This window comes from Phoca vitulina, unplaced genomic scaffold, assembly GCF_004348235.1.
Source record: "Phoca vitulina isolate PV1807 unplaced genomic scaffold, GSC_HSeal_1.0 scaffold4, whole genome shotgun sequence".
NCBI classification, from domain to species: Eukaryota; Metazoa; Chordata; class Mammalia; order Carnivora; family Phocidae; genus Phoca; species Phoca vitulina.
In genome coordinates, this window is record NW_022589707.1 from 54,735,225 (window position 1) to 54,746,464 (window position 11,240).

Here is an 11,240-nt window from a genome sequence, read left to right on the forward strand (position 1 = left end):
TTTGTAATGGCATGTTCTCTTTCCACTGTATATGAAATTTTAAGGGTAATTTGGGTCTCTGGTTATTTCTTTAAGAGAGAATATGCTTTTGCTTCCTTCAGGCAGAAAGAAAGGACAGATTATATTAATTCAGTCAGGGATGATGCTTGTTCAGAATTACAGTTCAGTTTTAGGGCTGCTCTACTTTTGTTTCAACTCCGAAGTAAATGTGTGTGCACATGTGTACACACAAATACACAAATACAAACATAAACATTTAACACATAATCTTGTTTGGTTATGTATAGTTGATATCAACATTCATGGGTCCTAATTGGGGTGTTCACTAGGATCCCTTCTCCTTGATGGCCCCCACCCCAATTCCAGTCTCCCCAACCTCATAAGAAGTTCTGTTTAGTTTCTCATCCCCTACCCTTTGCTTGTGAATTAGCAAATGATTGAAGGGGGAAAACGGTAAGAAATGGCTCTATCCTTTGTATTTCCCTTCTGAGATCATGGTCTCTGAAGTCCACAGCTTTGGTAATTCTCCAGTGCCTTCAAAATGGTGTAATTTGGATTTTTGGATGGCTTACCCAAAACCAGTGCTGGCCAGGAGAATTGGTTTGCAGTAAGTTTTTCTGCAGAAAGCATAATGCATCATTGAAGGTGCAAAATGTAAAGCACACTTAAGTATTTATCTCTATAGAATGTGTGATAACAGACTTCAGGACATTTGACTAGTATACTAAAAAATAATCCTATTGTGCAGTAAATAGATATTAACCTGGGATAGATATTAATGTATGTAAAAGACAACATATAATGGATAATTTGGTTCAATAATTAGTTATGTCTAGATTTTCCAGTCCAAATAATAGTCTATATTTTTGAATGGCATAAGGTTGTAGTCTAAAAGTTGAGTGACTATGTAGCCTGTACCTGAAACTCCATGCTTTAGCTGGAACCAAGTGTCAACAGGATTCTCACTGTGGCTCATGTCTGAACTTAGCCTTTTTCATTTTTTAACATTGCAATTAATTTTTGTCTTGTAATAAATGGTAATAGGTAAAGCACTTGAGGTTGAATGATAGTAAAAGTAATGATGACAAATATAAAAGCATGAAATGTGTAAGTTATTTCTGGCTCTTGACTGTTAGTCTCAGTGTAAGTTCACATTTCTTATAAAAATGTCATTTTTTTTCAGTTTGTGGTGAGAACCTTTTCCTTTGATAAATTCGAGAAAATGGCATTTTATTACTTCACATAACTCAACACTATGAATTACTACAAATGCACATTAATATACCATTTCCCCAGAAGCCTATTTCACATAGCTTTGCAAACAAATGAGAAAGGCAGACACAAGAACTTAGATATTTCATCATTTAGAATCACTTGTAACTTACAGCTTTGACATAACACTTAACGAAACAATGAAGTGATTGATTTGAGAAAAATAGACTATAAATTACACTCTGAAATATCTAGTTCCAAAAATCTCAGATGTGAGTCACTAGCATAATCTGTGGGCATTCATTTAAGTATTGATGCCTTTTATTGATGGTTAGTGTAGATTAGTTTAACAAGAAAAATATTCCTCATTACAACCTCTAAACCACCACCATCTATTAATGTGCAGAGGCTTTCTACAGAAGGATGGGTTGGGAAGATGGCTAACCATGAACTATTAGCAAATGTACATACTAGAAGAGTTTGACTTCTGATGTTGGAGCTTTTCCAATGACTGAGAGGTCAGTAGTAACATGACTTTCACTTGTGACATATACAATAATATCCTGTATGAATAATTGGTTAAACTACTACTTTGACCAATTTTTGATGAATGGATGAACATCAACATTCTTTATTTCACCATACTGATCATTATCCTCCTGAGCCCATGAATGAAAACATGCTATTCTATATCTTTGTGTTATTTGCTTTTGAATTTATTCATATGCTGAGTAAATTCTAAGGGATTTAGTACGTTTGTGGTAAAATTAATTTTTGGTTTTTACTTTTTCATTTTTACTACTAAGTGACTATTATCATGTATAGGATGTTTTATAGGCACATGAATACATTTGGTGTATTTGAGGATTGATTACTTTAACCATGCTTTACATTCTGATCTTCACATGTTTCTACGTAATTGATACAACACAGTGTATAAATTGTTGAACTAAGAATTATAGAAATACATGCTAGCCACCAAGAATCTCTACATGCAGAAAAGGAAAAATGATGTATTATTTTTTTTTAATGTTTTATTTATTTGAGAGAGCACAAGCAGTGGGGAGGGGCAGAGGGAGAGGGAGAAGTGGACTCCCTGCTGAGTAGGGAGCCTGATGCTGGGCTCAATTCCAGAGCTCCAGGATCATGACCTGAGCCAAAAAGGCAGACACTTAACTGACTGAGCCACCCAGGCGTTCCAAGGAAAAATGATTCAGACAAGATAATTGTAATCATTATTATTGTAGTTATGTTACCTAAGCTATATCGACAACTTAGGAAGTACTAGTCTCTGTTCAAAGAACTGAGTTCCTGATCTGTTAGTTTTATGCAACAAAGCTCATAAACCAGAAATGATAGTAAGTAGGGTACCTTCTGGAATGAAACAGGACATGTTAAAGAACAAGGCTGAAAAAGAAATACATAGTTTCTTTCACTCCAAGTGTGTTACAGAATGTGTGCCTCCAAGTCATGGCCCTTTACCATTTAAGCAATTACTATTCATACTTTTGAAAAATGACTTTCTAAGATTCATTACCCATTTTGGCATGTAGTTTGACCGTATATATGTCAGAATGTGTTCATTTTTTATAGTAAGCATGGTTCTTACTTGCACATGCAGAATCGGGGAGGTAACACCTGCTGCCATAGGAGCTTCCATTCATGTCCTTCACTTGGAAATGCCCTGAGCAAATACTTTATTAGACCCCTTAACACCTTTGTAGAACAAAGCACTTAATGGATAGAAACACTGAGTGTTAGGCATTATGAGGAATGCAAAAATTGGTAAGATGTGATTTCTGTCTTCCAGAGCCCTATATAATGTAAAAGAAGTAAATAGTAATCACAGGTAGATAAAAATGAAATTAGCTAAATTACAGGTTGAGAATAGAAAGGGTGGAGGTTTGAGGAAGGAAAATTTGCCTCTTAAAGAGCATATGCTCTTAGAGAAAAGTGCTGAATTTCAGGGACCTTCAAGAATTAATCCCTATCCTTAAGGAGCCCCTTAAGAGAATGAACTCCTTTGGGTAAATAACTGGAAGGGCAATTGTTGGATTTAGGGTAATTCTCTTAACATTTTTTTTAAGATTTTTATTTATTTGACAGAAAAAAAGAGCACACAAGCAGGGGGAACAGCAGAGGGAGAGGGAGAAGCAGGCTCCCCGCTGAGCAGGGAGCCCGATGCGGGGCTCAATCCCAGGACGCTTGGATTATGACCTGAGCCGAAGGCAGATGCTTAACTGACTGAGCCACCCAGGCGTCCCTCTCTTCTTAACTTTTTGAGGAACCTCCAAAGAAAGAAAACAGATGAACATATGGGAAGGGGGAAAAGAAAAAAGGAGAGAGGGGAAACAAGCCGTAAGTGACCCTTAATGACAGAGAACAAACTGAGGTTTTGATGGGGGGGGGGGGGCGTTAAACAGGTGATGAGTATTAAAGAGGGCGCTTGTTATGATGAGCACTGGGTGTTGTGACAAATCACTGAATTCTACTCCAGAAACCAATATTACACTATGTTATCCAACAAAGTTTAAACAAAAACATAAACTATAAAAAAAATAAAAAAATGAAAGTATCAGTGAAAGAAAAAAAAAAGAATGAACTCCTATCTTCTCTCACATTTCAACAAACCATCCCCTGATCACTTTAACTTCTTTCACCCTAGGCAGGACACACAGGAGACCCAATCTTTAATGTTGAATCCTCCCCACATTATCCAATGTGTTAGCTGCTTCTTCCCCCCGCTCCCCTCCCCAGTTTTCCCAAATTTGCCTTATGTTTATTTAAAGCGGGAAAATAGTTAATTTACAAAGTAAACCCTGTCTTATCCAAACTGATTATTTTTGCAACATTACTTAAAATCCTCCTTAGGGTCTGAGTTTCCTAGCTTCCTTTGGCAGAGAGGAAGTGGGGATGGATGAGGAATTACATCAATGCACTCAAATTTCGAGAGAGGTTTTGGGTTCTTACACTGCAGCTGATTTGTATGCTAATCAGCACAGCAGAATTCCCTAATAGCATGATAATTATGCTGACTCAGGCTAAAATTTCACTCGTGTGGCGTGTTTATCTTGTTCTCCAGCACCGGTGGTGTAAAGGGATTGATTTTTACTGGAACGCTAGTGAATGTGATCAATTTGAACAGAGTATTGTTTTGGTGTAAACTCAAATATCTTAATAAACAAGATAATGCCTAGCAGTGGGTTTGGGGTTGTCTTTGAAAGGGTTAACATAAATAATGTGACCAAAACAATAATTAAAATGTGAGCAGGTAAACTCCCTCAAGCACAGTTTTAATGGTGCACACATTCCAAGAGCGCTCCTACCTCCTCAGGTCAAAGGCTGGAAGCCCCTTTTCTGACTCTCAGAGGAGGATAGCCTCTCATTTTGGTTGTCAGGTGTACATTTTAGGAGAAAACCTGTCTAGAAATACACAAAAGAATGCTGCTTTTCAGCATAGAAAAATACTGCAGCTATAAGGATCAGCTTCTTAAGAGGTTTTTTTTGTTTGTTTTTGCATATATGAATTTCTGAACACTTGGAACAAAAGGTTTTAGAAATGAAGACCCTTTCTATGAATTTTAAAAGGAAACATGAATATTTTTCGTCCCATTATGCCTTTGGACTGAAGCTGGAAACAATTGAGGGCACCTCCCATTGTTTGCCTTTTTTCTGTGATAATCCCCTTTGGACTAAACTTTATTATAGACCTCAAGTTATGTCTGAGTTTGTGTACTTTTTTCTGCTCTAGGAAGCTGGGCGTGTCCTCTGAGACGGCTTAGTGCCCGGTAGCTTTGTCCTCACATGACTGCTCATGACCTTACAAGCCCTAAGGCCTTGCCAGCTCTGTGCACAGTCCTCGGGGAAGGTTTGGATTCGGGAAGTTCCTTGTAAGAATTCACATTTCACCATCACCTTTTTCTCGAGTTGAGTAATTCCTTCCATTTTATAGGTAGTTCTTAATGTTGGCCATGCCTTCAAATCCCCAGAGATTTTGACTAAATTGGTTGTAGGTGAAAGGTATTATTACTTTTTTTTTTTTTTTTAAAGCTCTTCAAGTGATTCAGTGTACATCCTGGGTGGAGAACAGTGCATTAGATGAGTTAGGGAAATCCAAGGGCCTTTCACTCAGGGCGGGAGAGGGAAGCATGGTGACTCTCCGCGTCCTTTATACTTTCTCCATGGACATGACCATTCCGTTTCATACTTAACATCCAGAGGGACTTGCCAAGTCCCACCTTCTGACTAAGTCTTGCTTAATTTTGGGTGCTGAGTCTTGTCTTGTGCTCTTCCTGCTACCTTGTACTTAAAAGTTCATATTTCCTCTGGTTTCCTAGCTTGTGGCTGTGTAAGACTCAGACAGCAATTCACCTTTTCTTCTTCACCTGCAACTCTAGGCCAGCTGCTCTTCTAGCCGAGGGGAGACGGATTATAATTCCTACTATTCTAGACATACAGGCTCATGAAACATTGTTTGCATTTTACTCTTCATAGTGTGTGCCTTCCAATTCAAGATGTTTGAAACCCCTCTACCTAGCTCCCTTTTCAAAGACCCAAGGAATATACATTAGCATATTAGTATATAACTCTGTGTTATCAAAACAAGTAAATCTTTGGCTAAAAAGAAAAAAAATTCATGTCACTTAAAGCTAAGTGATATGGTTTCTTCTTCCCTGTATTAGTAATTTTAATTAGGTTGCCTATAAATACTCTTTATACAAAAAGTATACCTACTTTCCTTTCAAGATGTTTGATGATAGGAATACAGCAGCAAGGGTTGGAAACAAAGGCAATTTGTCAAACAATATACATGAATAGGTTGAAATTTTGTTTGGAAGTGGAAATCTTTATGCTCTGTTACTTATATTTTGATTGTCTTAGATGGTGAGTTTATTTTTTTTTCCCCTATGGAAAGAGCCTTTTTAAAAATGCATAGTCACTAAAAATAGAGTAAAAATTTATGTCCTAGCATTAACCTCACTTTTGGATTTTTCAGCTATTATGGAAACAAAGTAACCACTAAAATACCAATTTTTATCTAAATATGTATGAAGAGTGCTTTACTTGGCAAACTGTTAACAATCTCCCCAAAATTGTAAGTGTATGAAGTTCCAATAATCTGGACTTTCATACTACATGACTTTAATAATGGTATTAAGATTTCTCAGGACACTTTAGTGGCTTTGTAGTTGGCTCCGGTTTATAGTTTGGAGTCAGCTAGAATGTCATACTGTCATCTCTATAAAGTAGCATTGACACATGAAAACCTTTAATGACTTCACAGGATTAGGCTGTTGCAGTTATAATACTTTCTGCCTATTACGTTCACTATTCAAGGGGAAGATCCAATAATATTTTCAAATTGAACTAGAAGGTAGTCATTGAGGCAAAAATCTGTCTCAGTATCAGAGGTTATACAATTATATTTGAATTATTTGATTCAAAGTAACAGAAACCAACTTGAGAGACCTCTTAAGTCAAAAGACAAATTAATAATCAGGGTACTGGGGCACAGCCTAGAATCCAGGGACAGAAACTCATTCAGTCCTCAGGTAGCTAACATAAATAGGAAAAGTCACTGGGACTTGGCATCCTTCATCTTTATTCCACCCTGCGTGTCTGTTTTGCTCTCTGTTTTTGCTGACACGTTTTCTCTTCTGGGTGCTTAGTAGGATAGGGCTATCTTCCTATATTGCATGTGGCAGGTCTAGCCATACTCAGAGTTCATGTGGCTCTGGAATAGAGAATCTGACTGTTTCAGCTTTGTTCAGGGACCCACGTATCACTGGTGATGGCCTGGTGTTAATAGCACTGAGCATCGACCTCTAGGGGCTTGGGCCTATGCACGAGGAAGGGGAAAAAACTGGATAGACAACCAAATAGTGTCAGCTCTCACTGGGAGTGCACAAAGAAGTTGTGATTTTGCTTCTGTGTGAGGCATAGCGATATCACATACAGCTAGTTTTTCCTCAGCCTGGGTGTAATAGGTGATGAGGTTTTAGACCCCTGATTTCATCATCTAGCTCACCTGTTCTGATAATAGTTAGTATTACTGAATATTCACTGTATGTGCAGGACCAGGCTTGTCCTTAGATTGTTCCACTTAATACTGATGACGTTATAGGCAGATAGCCTCCATTCATATGTTGTAATTCTAACCCCCAATGTGGTGATATTAGCAGGTGGGGGCCTTTGGGAAGTAATCATTAGGGTGGAGCCCTCATGAATAGAATTTGGTGCCCTTATAAAAGAGACATGAGAGCTTGTTCTCTTTCCTCTGTCACGTGGGGACACCATGGGAAGACTGCCATCTGCAAGCGTCTCAAATAGTTCTCATAGTCTGAACAGAAGGTACTTAAAGCTTTTTATAAGCTCCTGTTTTGCCCAGTTAATGTTCCTGTTTGTATGTAAAATATTAAAATTGTAAGTCTTAATTCTACAAGTGAGCTCCTGGTTGTTTGCAGCCCTGGCAAAACAGTATCACTATAGTATACTTCGATTTCTTTTCAAAATTATTAGAATATTTCTGCTGGTGAGGCAAGTGGATGCCTATTTTGCTTAATGAACAATAAGCACGTTGTCCGTTTCTTATACTCTTTGCTTACAATGTTAGACAAACAGAAGTCATTTAGGCACTTTAAAAAACTCGCTGTTGTTCTCTATCCAGTGATTTCTGATTTCTCCAAGGGGAACTTAACAGTAAGTATATCTCTGTTTTGTGGTAGCTAGGGCAGCGAAGGCTATATATTTTTCAAGTCTTGTAAGAGAGGGGGGAAGAAAGAAACATCTTTTTCAAAAAGCAAGTTGAAAAGTTTAAAGGTCCAGCTTCATTGCCAAATAGTGATTTACCTCTGTTTTCTTCAGGCGAGTTTATCCTCTGATTGAGTGAAAGGAGGATACATATTGCTTACCCCTAGTAACTACCTTGCCTATGTATTATAATCATGATGCTCTGAACCACTAATATGGTCAGGGATCCATCTGGATGTCCTTGGCTCTGAAATGTGTATGGGTGTGGCATGCCCCAGTTTTACATCTCAAAGTAACTTAGAATAAGCATAGAGTTATACACTAGTTTCCTATTGCTGCCATAGCAAATTACCTATGCCTTAGTGCCTTAAAATGACAAAAATTTATTATCTTATGGTTTTGGAGGTCAAAAATCCAACATGTCACAAGTCCAAAACTTATTTCATGGCCTTTTCCAACTTCGAGAAGCTGCCTGCATTCCTTGGCACATGGCCCCCTTTTTCCACCTTGAAAGCCAGCAAGATCCAGCTCTCTGATCATTCTTCTGTTCATAACCTCTGATCACAGTTGGGAACAATTCTCTGCTTATAAGAATTCATATAATTAGATTGGGCCCACCTGGGTAATCCAGGATCCTCTCCCCATGTTAAGGTCCTTAACCTTAATCACATCTGCCAAGTCCCTTTTGCCATGTCGGGTGATACCTCACAGGTCTGGGGATTAGGATGTGGGCAGCCATTGAGGGGAGGCCAGACATTGTTCTACACACTACAGAATAGGTTAAGACAACAGAATTATTAGATAAAATGTGCACATTTTTGGTAGGACTTATTCCCCACATAAATCATCTTTTTCAATTCCCACCATGGGAGGTTACTTGTATTTTCATTTTACTTTATTTTTTATTATTCCACTTCATGTGAAATTGAAGCTCATAAAATTATCATTAGTCATGCTTCTAGTTATGGGGAGAGCCAACAACTCAGTTGGGCTCTCTGATTCAAGAGTCTTTTCTCCTATGGCTATTGCAGATGGTTTACAAGGTTGCATACAGAAAGGGGGTGTCCTACAAAATTACACCTAGTGCCTGGTTCAGAAAACCTCTAGGAATGTGGGCTATTTGTTCAGGTCCTTAAAAGATTACTTTTAGTGAGAATCAGAACAAATGTTCCCTCTGACTTAGAAAACTGTGAGTAAAATCTGCAGACAAGACAGGGCAGAGTTTGCATTTGGATAAAAATTTAGAACACAGATAATTGAATCTGATTTTTTTTAATCTACATATTTATTATAGGGCTGCTCACCAATTCAGAAGAAAAATAGTGGGGGCACCTGGGTGGCTCAGTCGTTAAGCGTCTGCCTTCGGCTCAGGTCATGATCTCAGGGTCCTGGGATCGAGCCCCACCTCGGGCTCCCTGCTTGGCGGGAGGCCTGCTTCTCCCTCTCCCACTCCCCCTGCTTGTGTTCCCTCTCTCGCTGTGCCTCTCTCTATCAAATAAATAAATAAAATTAAAAAAAAAAGAAAAAGAAAAATAGTGAAGAGTTCACATAAATTATTGTAAAGATCAGTGCTTCTCAAACTTTGGAATGCATCTGAATCATCTAGGTAGCCAGGCTTCATCCCCAAGGGTACTGATTCAATAGGTCTGGGTAAATTTGCATTTCTAAAATATTCTCAGGTGATCTTTGAAGTTCCTGTTCTGGGACCACACTTTGAAAACCACTGGAGAAGACTGTTCATTTATATGGGCAAACTCCATATTTCAGGAAACCAGGTGCTCCTGACTGGCTCTTCTGCAATCTGCTGGTCTCCTTTACATGGCAAATTAGAAACACCGTTGGCTCTCTTACAGGCCAGACCTGAAAGGGGAAGGGAAGAGAAATGTTTATGCCTGCCAGACTCTCTTTTTAGGTAGAGAAGTGAAAGGGAACGGGGCTTGGATATAAACTGTTGTAAAATATACTTAAAGAACCTCTGCTCTGTATCTTGAAGGAAACTGCTTAATACCTGCTCCTTGAATAATTTTCCCCAACAGTTTTATATAAAGAACATTTATGTGGATTGAGTGTACAGCAAAGTTTAAGAACCAGTGGTCCAGGAGTTTTCTGTGGTCTGGGTGTTTCCATTTTCACCGTCATCATCTTCAACTTCAAAACCTAGTTGTGATTCTTATCTTTACTCTGCCAGGGTTATATCATAAATCGTGATCATAACATTTATGAGAAAGCCTCCAAATTGACTGGAGTTCTTTGTCCTCTAGTCTCAGGCATTGGCCTTATGCTTCCTAAATTGCCCCTGATGTAGAGGGACTCTGGTTCAGACACTCAGAATCCCTGGGCTAGATCGCTCCTGGCTCTCTGGACACAGCCTCAGTCAAGCTATTGTCAAAGTGTAGTCCTTCCTCTCCCCTAAATAGTTTTGCTTGTGCCTTTCATGATAGGATATGGAAATAACACTCCCATGTCATTTAGATATGATCTATGTGAATGTTTTACTGCAGATTTTGTTATTTTATCCACATTGATTAGTACCTAGAGTTGCTGCTAACACTAGGTGCTCATGGAACTATTGGTAGTAACTGCCACAGGCTAAGTAGTAATTGTGATTGAAAAGGTTCATAATTATGTCATTTGAGTGGTTCTGGCTTCCATTAAATGATCATGAAACCAGGCATTTTGATGGACAACTCACAAAGCTGCATAGGTGAGACTAAACCTCATGCACAGTGCACTCACCTCTGGAGCCATGTTCTTGAGGACCTTCTTGTATTCCCAGTGTTATCAACAAAACAATCATGGGGCCAGTCCACATCTAGTTTTCTAACCATCAGGTTAGCTAATTAGAACAGTTGGCTCCCTAGGGTTATGTTATGAAATTTCCAAAGGCCTTTTCTTAAAGGCATTTTGTCTAATGAAAACTAAAATGTAGAAAACATAGTGGTCATTCTGAAAATTTAGCACTAGCTATTTATTTTCATTACAAAAATGACAAAAATGCAACCCTAGTGGAGAAACTTTACATACATTTTTCATTATTTTTATTATAAAACTGACCTGGATATAAAATAGGTTGTTGCTTTTTCTGATGTGATCTTTAACAAGAAGAGCAGAATAGCAGACGATTGGAGTATAACTATAGAACATTATATGATTGAATGAGTGAAATGTCATAAAATTTTCAGTACTGGGTAGAAGTCTTACCACCCATTAAATTGAAAAATGAGAGAAGCAAGACTTCTGCTGCCACACACTTTGGTAAAGAGTCCGGTTTTCTTGAT

The 11,240-nt window shown here is 38.3% G+C and overlaps 1 protein-coding gene across 1 annotated transcript in view; it reads right to left on the reverse strand.

Annotated features, from left to right (window-relative positions):
• The window catches only part of LOC116630649 (tubulin beta chain-like), an 89,978-nt gene extending 79,219 nt beyond the window's left edge, over nucleotides 1-10,759 (reverse strand). Inside the window, 2 exon segments of the mRNA XM_032401317.1 lie at nucleotides 9,749-9,822; nucleotides 10,699-10,759. Coding sequence (XP_032257208.1) covers nucleotides 9,749-9,822; nucleotides 10,699-10,759 — 135 coding nt within the window.
• Between the last annotated feature and the right edge of the window lie 481 nt (nucleotides 10,760-11,240).